The 12,146-nt window shown below is 49.7% G+C and overlaps 1 protein-coding gene across 2 annotated transcripts in view; it reads right to left on the bottom strand.

Annotated features, from left to right (window-relative positions):
* Positions 1-12,146, bottom strand: part of TSPAN15 (tetraspanin 15) — a 48,786-nt gene that overhangs the window by 9,905 nt on the left and 26,735 nt on the right. For both annotated transcript variants that reach the window (XM_044239671.1, XM_044239670.1), the window contains exons 2-3: positions 11,060-11,245; positions 9,803-9,877 (exon numbers count right to left, since the gene is read on the bottom strand). In XM_044239671.1, the coding sequence (XP_044095606.1) occupies positions 9,803-9,877; positions 11,060-11,245 (261 nt within the window). The remainder of the gene's footprint in view (positions 1-9,802; positions 9,878-11,059; positions 11,246-12,146) is intronic.

Raw genomic sequence — 12,146 nt, 5'->3', positions numbered from 1 at the left:
CCAGTGGGCCACTCTTCATGCGGCAGGGCTCGGTGCTGAACGACAAGGCCCAGTTCCCGCCTCGGGCGGGGACGCTCCCCACCGGGAGGGGCGCTGGCACATCGCCTTCTCCCGGTCACACTGGGCCTTCTGGATCAACAGCCAGGCTGTTGTGCTGAAATCCAGGAGCACAAAAGGCCCCACAGCGGGAAGGGGTGGGGGTGGGAGGGTGGGCAGCCCAGCCCCATGCTCCCAGCGACAATCAGGGCTTTCAGCACAGGGAGGCCCGTGGATCACCAGAGATTGTGCTGGTACAAAGGGGGCATTCTTGGCTCTGGAGCCAGACGATCCCTGGGGGAGGCGCCTGCAGGCGCCACTGGGGAAACAGGGCCCTGGGTTCCAGGCCTGATTCTGCCACTGCAGGCCCCACCACCACCTGCCCTCTCTGAGCCTCAGTTTGCCACTTGTGAACCAAACCTGCAGGCCTATCTTTGTGATAACTGCCAGCTCTGAGGGTCAGAGACAAGGCTGAGAGGGGCCGTCAAGGCCCACGGTCAAGAACAGTTCCAGCAGCCACCCAGGCCTCAGACGCCTCATTTAGCCGCCAAGCCTCCACTTCCTTCCCTGCCAAATGCGGAGCACAACCTCTGCCTGGGAGAGATTTCAGTTTAGATAAACTAAAGCTACAAATGTGCTTAGCAAGGGGCCAGGCACACGGTAGGCCATGGTATTATAGATCTTCCTCTCCTTCCAGGAGACACATACCCTCCAGTACCGCTCCATAACCGTCATATCATCACTGGAAGATGGCTAATCCCAAGGGAAACCAAGGCCTCAGGTCTTGTCCAAAAGGCTTCCTGAGGTGGAAGCGGCCTCCCAAGGAAGAACCAGCCCGTGGCCTCAGACCCCTCACAAACACCTGCAGCCCGGAGAGGTGAGCTGACTAAGGTCACCCCGCCAGTCGTTGGCAGAGAAATGCTAGGAGCAAGGTGGCAAACTCCCAGTGCGGGGTCCTCTCCCCAAACCATCTCCAGTATCAGGAAGAGAGAGGAACAAAGGGTACCTCAGCCACCTCCTTCCTGACACTCACCCTGCTCAGTCAAGGCAACAAAGGAGACGGGCTCGGGGAGACCTATCTCTGTGGCCAGGAGGACAACCCTCTGCTGATGAAGATCAGCCACTTAGAATTAGACTGGGGACCCCAAAACCTGACATCAGCATCCAGTGTGGGGGGGCACGGGGGGAGGGGCAGGCCCTCTCTCGCGTGAAAGACCGCTAACTTGCCAGCCCTCAGTCCCACACTGATCCCAGGGCAGGAGCCTGCTGGTTGTACAACCTGGGCAGGTCAGGGACCCCACGGCCTCAGGCCCACCCTACTCAGAGACCCTCAGGTCATGAAGGCTTTCCAATCTGGGGTGCCCACTCCTCTAGGGGATGAGGGGACAGGCCAGCCAGCAGGGGCACAGTTGGGGCATCTCAGAAACAGGACATGAGGAGTGGGGGGTCAGTCCACCACCCAGGGTAGGGGGAAGGGAACAAATTCATGGCATTGAATGGCATGCGGGAGGGGGCCCACGGCTATACAGAGGTGGGGGTCAGGGGAATGCCACGGTCAGGGTCACATGCATAAGGGGTGTGTCAGCTTGTTGCAGCCAACTCTTGGGGCATTGCAGACACAGTCCCGGTCCTCCATGCCCCTCTGCACCCACCCCAGCCCAGTGGCCACCTCCCGGCCCCTCCCCTGCATCACAGATTATCTGGACTTCCCCCAGGGCGGGGGTTGAGGGGCCTGGGGATGAGGGCAGGAGGCCCAGGGCAGGGTCAGCACAGGGAAGGCCCAGTGGCCCAGCGAGGAAAGTTTCTCGCTCCTTCTTCAGTAAGCAGCTCTGACCATCCTCCCTAAACCAACTCAGTCACTGGGTACTTTCCAAACCTGCTGATGCCAAAAAGGCCTCTGTGACAATCAGGCCTCCCATCTGGTAAGCTGAGCTGGGCCCCTACAGGGATGGGAGGCCCTGCTGGAGGCCCCTCCAAATGGGCAGGAGGAACAGATGGCCCCAGGCTCCGAGGGCAGCAGCTCCCCAGCCCCCTCAGGGACCTCTTTGGATCAGGCTTGCTCTTGTGTGCTCTCACATGTGTGTGCGCGTGTGTGCGGGTGTGTGTGCACGCCTGTATATACCAGAGATGCGAGGAAACTTAGGTGGTCCTTGTGCCATGACAGGGCTGGGGAGGGATGAGAAACTCCAGTGAGACAAGCAATCTGCCCAGCTCATGAATTTAACTGTGAAGTGCTCGGCTGTGCTCAACTACATTCTGCGGGACTGTGGGGTGCAGTAGGGAATCCTCGCTCCCCTGTTCCTCCCCTACCCCGAGACCAAACTCCCAGTGCCATCCCTGCCTGCTCAAAACAAGGTCACAGCAGCAGGGCCGGCTCCAAATAGTGCAGGAAAACCAACCCCCACAACACCCCCCCTCCCGCCCACCCTCCTCCAGGCCTGGCAGAGCTTCAGGGTCCACATGGCCTGGGCTAAAACTAAACTCAGCAAAGGGTAAGCAAACATTAAAGGCCACAGGATTTTCAGAGTACACTGTTTAAACCACCAGAGGCAAGCTGCAAAGAACTGTCCTTTCTAGTTCTTTCTTCTAAATCTAATTCTAAAGCTCTCCAAAGCCTCTGGGCATAGCTTCCAGGAGAGGTGCTTAGTGTTTTTAGGTGAATGAGGAATCAAGGGGGTGGGGCATGCAGGCCCCCCACTCCCCAGGCTGAGGAGCAGGGGGAGGAGGGCCCTGGCCCTCCTCCTGGCCTCCAGAGATGGACCTTCTGCGGCTTTCACCCTGAAACCCAAGGCTACAGGGGTCCCCACTGACACCAATACCAGCCCAGTTCTCACAATGTGAAGGGGGCTCCCAGGCTTAGCTGTGATCCCAGCATCCTCTGATCAAGACCAGGAAAGAGGCCACTCCTCACCCCTGCCTTGGCAGTGGAGGGAAGGTAGAGTCCAGAAGGTCTGGGTTGGGGGTACAGATGTACCAACCACAACCCAGCACCCTCTGGGTGTCCCACGCAGCTCTGCCTGACTGGGGACACATGGGCAGCAGCTGCCCTCTCTGACACTCCTGGAACACGCTGGAGTACTGGTAGGTCAAAGTGAGACCCAGACAGTCATGGGGGTCACGTTGGTTCTCCTCGCACTGTTTGGGGTCAGGGCGCAGCACTGCTGATGCCCAGGCCCTTGGGGTTCCATGCCCAGCTCCCCAGGGCACAACAGAGAAGCCACTTGAGTCTGACCATCAGGTCGTGCCCGACAGAGGAAACCCCAACTCCACCCCAAGGTCAGGGATGGAGTTTTGTCTTTATACCCAGGTGTCTGTTGGTGTTTGGCTGCCAGGACAGCTATGGCCTGCTCCCTTCTTGACAACCAAGCATGAGGCCGTTGGCCTACTTTGTCCTCCATCTGGCACCACAAGTGGATTCTTGGATTTAATAGGTAGGCTGTGTGGCCAGACTTCTCAGAGTATGGCTCAGAGAAATGTTTCTTCTCTTGGCCAGGAGAAAATGGAACTGGGGGCTCACTTCCTCCTGGCAGCTGACCTGCATTGCTCCCTATTTCCTCTCCACCTCACACTGCCCCTTCCTGCTGCTGTCAACAGCCCACCCTTAGCAGTGGCCAGTCTTGTGTTTTACGTTACAGTTGGAAGAGACATTATTTTCCTTTATATGGTATTTCCCCTCATGATTATAAGAAAAAGAGGATTTGGAAATCTTCTTTTGGGAAGAAATGGGGGAAAATGTCAAAGAGAAAATAAAAATCACCCTAGCCCTACCCCTCAAAGGAAATAAGAGTTAATATGCAAATAATTCTATTTTCTTCCAGATTGCTCCTATTTTTTTTTAAGATTTTATTTATTTATTTGACAGAGATCACAAGTAGGCAGAGAGGCAGGCAGGGGGGGGGGAAGCAGGCTCCCTGCTGAGCAGAGAGTCCAATGTGGGGCTCGATCCCAGGACCCTGAGATCATACCTGAGCTGAAGGCAGAGGCTTAACTGTCTGAGCCACCCAGGTGCCTCTCTAGGCCTATTTTTTAATGGCAAAGATCTGACTGCATTTGCAGTTTTGTATCTCGTTTTTCAGTTATTTTGAATTATGTGTCAAAAGCAGATGAGAATACGGCTCACCCTGAGCCTCCGAAGAGCTGAGAGCCCCGATGGTGGGGGTCCTTCCTGGGCTGCACACAGAGATCCTCTCCTGACAGGACCCCATGAGGGGACATGCCATCCAATCCTCAGGCTTTGGGGATAATGAGATAATGAGAAACTCTTGGCGCTGACCTCGGCCCGTGGCGTCCTCAGCCATGAGGACTAGAGAGCTCAGGAAGAAGGAGTGGTGGGTGTCATGGCACCTACTGACCTTCAGGGCACTGGAAGATGTCAAATCAGCCTGCGTTTGTGAGAGCATGCTGGAAACCAAAATGGCTGCTCATTTAGGGGATGGTTTACGAAAACAATCAATGCTGCTGACCACAACCTGGATCTGGGCTCCAGCTAGGAAAGCACTGATCCAAAATTTCTGGATCTATGCTGGAGTCCAGTGACTGCACAGAAACACATCACCACGGACAAATGGAATAAGCGCTTTTCTCCCCTCTGGCTATAGAGACAGGAACCAACACCCCCATCTTCCAGCTCAGAGAGGATGGTCTTAAAGGCGGGAAAGGGGAAAAGGGAGGAGCAGGTAGTGACACCAGACTGGAAAGGTAACTAGGGGGCAAAGAAAAAAGGGAAGTAAAAGAATGTTTTGAGACAAACGAAAATGGAAACACAACATACCACACTTTGGGGATGCAGCAAAAGCAAGAGCAAAAGCAAAAAGCTTAGTTCTCAGAAGGAAGTGTGTCGCAGTGAACATCTACCTTGAGAAAAAAAAGGAAAGACCTTGAATGGAAAATCTCACTTTTCACCTCAAGAAAATAGAAAGAAAAGAAAGAATGAAGCCCAAAGTTAGTAGAAGGAAGGTAATAACAAAGATCTGAACAGAAATAAGTGAAATAGAGACTATAAAGACAATAGAAAATATATGTAAAATTAAGGGATGATTTTTTAAAAGATACATAAAATTGACAGCCTTTAGCTAAACCAGGAAAAAAGAGACAATTCCAATATAAAAGCAGATATGAAAGAGGAGATGTCACAACTGATACCACAGAAATACAAAGAATCATAAGAGACTATAATGAAAAATTACCCACCGAAAACTGGGTAACCGAAAATAATGGATAAATTCCTAGAGCACACAGCCTACCAAGGCTGAGTCATGAAGAAACAGAAAATCTGAACGACCAATAACAAGTCAGGAACTAGTAAACTAGTAAAACTCTAGGGCCAGATGGCTTCACTGGCGAAGTCTACCAAACATTTAAGGAATAATTTATACTAATCTTTCTCAAATTCTTCCAAGATATTGAAGAGGAGGAAACACTTCCAAAGTCATTATAAGGCCAGCATTCCTCTGATACCAAAGCCGAGTGAGGACACTATAGAAAGAAAGAAAATTATAGGCTAATATCTCTGATGAATATAGCTGTAAAAATCCTCAGCAAAATACTAGCAAACCAAATTCAACAGCACATCAAAAGGATCATAGCCATGATCAAGTGGGATTTATCCCTAGGATGCAAGGATGGTTCAACAGCGGCAAATCAGCCTATGTGATACACCACAATAAAAATGAAGGATAAAAATATGATCATTTCAATAGATGCAGAAAAAGCATTTGACAAAATTCGATATCCTTTTCTGACAAAAATGCTCAGCAAATTACGTATAGAAAGAATGTACCTCAACGTAACAAAGGCCATTCATAAATCTGCAGCTGACATACCCAACAGTGAAGAAGTGAAAGCTTTTCCTTTAAGATCAGGAAGAGACAACTGTCCACTCTCACTACTTATATTCAACATAGTCCTGGAAGTCCTAAGCTAGAGCAAGGAACTTAGGCAAGAAAAAGAAATAAAAGTCATCCAAATCAGAAAGGAAGTAAAATTTTCTATTTGCATATGACAGGATCTTATATAGAGAAATCTTAAGCATCGCAGGGGCGCCTGGCTGGTTCAGTCAGCTGAGTGTCCAATTCTTGATCTCAGCTCAGGTCTCGATCTCAGGGTTATTAATTCAAGCCCCATGTTGGGTACTGTGCTGCGTATGGACAGTACTTTTTTAAAAAGAAGAAGAAGGAGAAGAAGAAGAAGAAACCTTAAACATTCCAGCAAAAATCTATTAAAACCAATAAACAAATTCTGTAAAGTTGCAGAATACAAAAATCAGTTGCATTTCTAAACACTAACAATGAACTATCCAAAAAATAAATTAACAAACCCATTGACAATAGCATCAGAAAGAATAAATTATTTAGGGATAAGTTTAATCAAAGAAGTGAAAGATCTATATGCTGAAAATCATAAAACACTGATGAAAGAAGTTGAAGGCAACACAAATAAATGGAAAGTTATCCCTTGTTTATGGATTAGAAGAATAATATTACTGAACTATGCATACTACCCACAGTGATCTACAGATTTAATGCAATACCCATCAAAATTCCAATAGCATTTTTTTCACAGACATAGAAAAAAATCTGAAAATTTGTATGGAACCACAATAGACCCCCAAAAGCTAAAGCAATCTTGAGCACAAAAAGCAAAGCTGGAGGCAACATACTTTCTGATTTCAAACTATATTATAAAGCTATAGTTATCAATAGCATATGGGATTGACCCAAAACATATAGATCAATAGAATATATAGACATATAGATCAATAGAACAGGACAGAGAGCCTAGAAATAAACCCAGTCATACCCACTAATTTTCTACAAAAATGCCAACAATACACAATGGGAAAAGGATAGTCTCTTAAATGGTGCTAGGGAAACTGGATATTGACATGCATTAGAATATATTGGACCATTATCTTTTATCATACAAAAAAATAAACTCAAAATGGATAAAAGACTTAAAGACAAGACCTGGAACTATAAAACTCTTCCAAGAAAGCATAGGGGGAAAAAATCCCAGACATTGGTCATGGCAATGATTTCTTGGATCTGACACCAAAAGCACAGGCAACAAAGGCAAAAATAAACAAGTGGGACTACATTAAACTAAAGAGTTTCTGCACAGCAAAGGAAAGAAACAAAAAAATGAAAAGGCAACCTACAGAATGAGAGAAAATATTTGTAAACCATGTATCTTTTAAGAAGCTAATATCCAAAATGTATAAGGAAAAAAAATGTATAAGGAAACCTTACAACTGAATGTCAAAAGACAACAACAAAAACAAATAATCTGATTTAAAATAGGGTGAGGAACTAAATAGATATTTTTCCCGATGAGGCAGAGATGGCCAACAGGTATATGAAAAGATGCTCAATATCATTCATCATCAGGGAAATGCCAATCAAACCACAATGAGATCTCACCTAATGCCAATTTGAATGGCTATTACCAAAAAGACAAGAGATAACAAATATTAGAGGGGAGAAAAAGAAAGCTTTGTACGCTGTTGGGGGGGCTATAAATTGGTACAACCATATGGGAAACACTATGAAGTTTCCTCCAAAATTTCAAAATGGAACTATACCATATGACCCAGCAATCCCACTTGTGGGAATGTATCCACATGGTATGAGGCAGCATTACTCACCATAGCCAAGGAATGGAAACAATTTGAGTGTCTATTGACAGATGAATGGATAAAGAAATGAAAAAATGTATAACGTATTTATATATTTTTATTTTTATACTGTATTGTGTATCTGTCCATTGCATACACACATGCTGGAATATTATTTAGGCATAAAAAGGGAAGGAAATCCTGCCATTTGTGACAACAGGGATCAACCGTGAGGCCATTACACTGAATGAAATAAGCCAGACAGAAAGACAAATACCGCAGGGTAACACTTGTAATGTGGAATCTTAAAAAAAAAAAAAAAAGTTGGGGGGGGGAGTCAAACCCATAAAGAGTGGTGACGAGCAGGGGCTAGGGGTGGGAAATAGGGAGATGTAGGCCAAGGGTACAAAACTCTCAGTTATACTGTGAATAAGTTCTGTTGTACACAGAGTGTCTCTAGCTAACACTGTATAGTACACTTGAAATTTGCTGAGGATAGATCTGGAACATTCTCACTAAAAGGAAAGTTCCCACGTGAGGTGATGGACATGTTATTTAACTTGATCGTGGAGATCATTTCGCAATGTATATGTATACCGAATCATCAGCTTGTAAGTTTAAACATGCTGCAAGTTTACTTGTCAATCACACCTCAGTAAAGCTGGTGGGAAGGAAAAGAGAACTGAAACCAAATACTGAGCTGCCTCTGTCTTGCTGTGTGCCCTGGGAAGGGCTTCCTAACCACTCTGTGCCTCACTGATTCTATTGATATGATGGGACTCTCCCTACCTGTGTCCTGCAGTTCATAAAATGGGAAGAAGACTGCTGGACTCCAGGGGCATAGACAGGCCTGTGTTTTAGGTGCTCCCCTGCTCCCCGCTCCCAGGCCAGGATGCAGCTGCACCCACAGGGAGTTTGGCAGGAATCAAAGACCAGGTCATTGGAGGTCTCTGTACACCCCTGTGTCTAGGATAGCGATGGCTGCCCTGGGCTCAGCCTCCAACAAGAGAGACAATGTGGCCACAGCACTCCAGCACCTGCTCAGCAGAATGCCCAAGGGTGCCAGGAACCAAGCTGTCTGGATGGGGCGAGCTGGAGGCAGGGGAGCGGACAGACGGAACAGAACTTACACAAATTCACCGTGCTCCCCACGTCCCACCTCTAACACCAAAGCCAGGATGGAGGCAAAGGAATGAGATTATGAGAGAAATGACAGAGCCTTGGGTTGGAAGTCAACCCCACACAGCCACTACGTTCTTGTGGGACCTTGGGCAAGTTTCTTCTCTCTCCAGGCTCTGGGACAGAGGAGTTGTTATGTAACAAGGGTCTGCCAGGGGACATAACCACACCGGATCCTTCGCAAGCATTCTCTCCTCAAATTCTCACACAAAGCCCTGTGAGGGAGGAATCGTAATCCCCTGGGAACCTGAGGATCTGAGGGGCTAAATGACTTGCCCAAGGTCACAGAGCCAGTATGAGACACACACAGCCAGCAACAGAAGGAGTTGGAGACCAGAAGTCCCAAGAACCTCACCTCGAAGGGTCCCTGATTCTGCCAACTCTTCCAGGACCAAGCCATCATCCCCTCCTCCCTGGACGACAGTCACAGCCTCCAGCTGGTCCCCCCACAGCCCCGCTGCCTCCCTATTGTCCATTCTCCATTCAGTAGCGAGTAAACTGTAAAGCAGATCACATCACTTTCTGGCCAAACTCTCCAAAGGCTTCCTACTACCTTTAGAAAAAATTCCGAGGCCCCAAAACCATGGCCTATGAGGACCTTCAAGATCTGCCCTGGTGACCCTTTCCGACTTTGCCTTCTGTCCCTCCCTATCACTCACCTGCTTTAGCCCAGTGGCCTGCACACACTGGTCCACAGATCTGCCAAGCTCCTTTCTGTCTCAGTGGTCCCCCCTGCTTGGACCTCCGTTACCCCTATGCCTCACCTCATTCCCTCATCTGCCCCAGGCACGTACCTGTCACCTTTTCTGTGTTCCTGTTCTCTGGTTTACTCGTTCAGTGCCCATCTCCCCAGTGGAATGGATGTTCCACAAGGAATTATCTGCCCTGCTCTACGCACACCTCAGTTCATAGCCCAGAACACGCACGTGGGTGCCCAGCATACACACGTGGCTGACAGCCGCATCAGAGGCCCACCTGGTTCCGGAAGATCAAGGCTACCACGCCACCGATGAGCTCAATTATGAGGCAAATCCCAAGGATGTACATGAACTGAAAAACAAAATTCAGAGATTCACTGAGAGGGGCAAGCAAAGGGCCATTTGCTCCAAGGTCAAGTCCTTTTGCTCCTTCTTCCTGTGAGGACACAGGATGTGGACAGATATTCCCCGGGAAAACCCATCTCTAGAGCCGGTCCGCAGTCAGGAAGGGTGACTCAGCTGTCTGGGCCAGATGGCCGTGGAGGGTTGTCTCAGGCGTCCTCAGCAGACTCTGGTTGGAAAAACACCCCTTTGCCATCACCAGCACCGCCGTGAGGACAGCAGGTCCTCACTGCAGCTGCCCCAGATGCAGGCCTGGCCCGAAGGGAAGGCGGGAGTGGCATCTCCAGCTCTGCCCGCAGAGCCCCTCAGAAGCCACTTCCCAGACCCCTCAGAGTGGGTGACGCAATGTCTGAGGCTTGAGGGACACATACCCCCGCCCCCGGCCCCTTATCACAGGGCAGCTGTTGTCCAAACTGATGTCAGCAACTTCCGGCCTCAGGCAGCCCCAGTAGCTGCTTGTTCGGGCTCTGTGCAGCTTCCCACGTGAGGGACGACACTGAGGTCAAACAGACGTGTGGTTGCAGAACACATGAACAGATCTGCCAACCCAGTCCCCCCAGCTTTGGGGAGCCATTCCTCACTTCAGAGAAAGGCAGCTCGGTGGGGCTGACCCCAGGGCAAGGACTTGGCCCAAGCAGGGGTAACCCCATACCAGGGTTACCAGGAAAGATCCTCTCAATCCAGAGTGGATAGGTCTGAGGCTGCGGGTGACCCTTGCAAAGACAGCCTGAGGACAGGGAGGTGGCAAGAGAAAGAGGGAGCCCAAGGTCTAAGCCATGGCGCCAGCATGGGTTTGCTGATTACGTGAGCCAGTGACTGACTCACCACCAACATTTTTGGGGTTTGCTGGCTCCCATTCCAGTGTGGTTTCTCCCACTTGCACTGGAGAGGCGGGAGCAACACAGTTTAAATAGGACAAGAGTATCCAGATCAGCCTTGACCCGCCAAAGCGGCTGGTCTCTCTCGGGCTAACATGAACAGGTAGGCTGATTCAGAAAACCCTCTAGAAAGTCTGGTTTGAGGCAAGGCCTGGAAAAAACGGGCTTCCCAGGGACCCCGGGGCAGTCTCGCCAGCTCTCCAGGGAACTCCTGCCCCCGCCCACCAGCTGAGGGGCACCCGGGGCCCACTCACCGCTTGGAGAAGGCACAGGTTGTCACGGAGGGAAGCCAGCACGCCAATGAAGGAGACGATGAACATGATGACCCCCAGGAGGATGAGGATGATGGCTGGGGCCAGAAAGGCACTTTCAAGGGTTTTATATTTCTGCCTCTCCACCTCCGCATAGATGCCCACTGAGAGGACTAGGGCTCCGATCAGCTGCAGCAAGAAAGCGGGGAGTGAGAGAGAAGAGGGACTGGCAGTCACTTGATTATCCTACAAAGAGCTCATGGGGGGCTCTGGTGCCCGCCTGGGGGGCTCACCCCAGATGACCATACACGAGGGAACCTGTTATGGGCTGAACTGTGCCCCCCGCAAAGTTCAGACGCTGCACTCCTCACCTCCCTCAAACCCAAGTACCTCAGAATGTGACTATATTTGGAGATAGAGCCTTTAAAGCGGTAATTAAGTTAAAATGAGCTCATATGGGTGGACCTTAATCCCGTAGGACTGGTGTCCTTATAAGAAGAAGAGATCAGTCCACAGACACACACGGAGGGGAGAGCATTTGAGGACCCGGAGAGAAGGAGGCCATCTGCACAACGAAGAGAGAGGCCTCAGGAGAAACCGACCCTGTCAGACCTTGAACTTGGCCTTCTAGCCTCCAGAGCTGTGAGGAAATGAATTTCTGTGGTTGAAGCACACGGGCAGCCCGAGCAAGACCCTCTTTAGAGGACAGTGCCCAGGAGCTTGGGGCCCCTGGGATGCCTGTGACACAGGCAGGTTCCTCCCCACCCCCCCACCCCGGGGACATTTCAGAGCTGCAGCATGCACCCCCCTAAATGTGGAATGTATTTACACGAGGACCCTCAGGAAGGCAGAGGACTGGCGAGGGAGGAATTTTGAGGGGATTTTGTGTCAAAATGTGTCAAATTCCTTGTCGATCAACTTTCCCAACAGTGGCAAGATGACTGAGTTGCACTGTGTCAGGAAAAACCAGGTCACAAAGCTCTTTGGAGGGCCCCTCTTGTCTCTCAGCCTAAAAGTCTTGTACTAAATTTTCAGGGAATTTTATCAGCTGACACCACTCCTGAGCCTGAGATGAGTCTGGGGCTACACT

Source organism: Neovison vison, chromosome 2 (genome assembly GCF_020171115.1).
Source record: "Neovison vison isolate M4711 chromosome 2, ASM_NN_V1, whole genome shotgun sequence".
NCBI classification, from domain to species: domain Eukaryota; kingdom Metazoa; phylum Chordata; class Mammalia; order Carnivora; family Mustelidae; genus Neogale; species Neogale vison.
The sequence above is the reverse complement of the archived record's forward strand: the minus strand, read 5'-3'. Positions and strand labels throughout refer to the sequence as shown.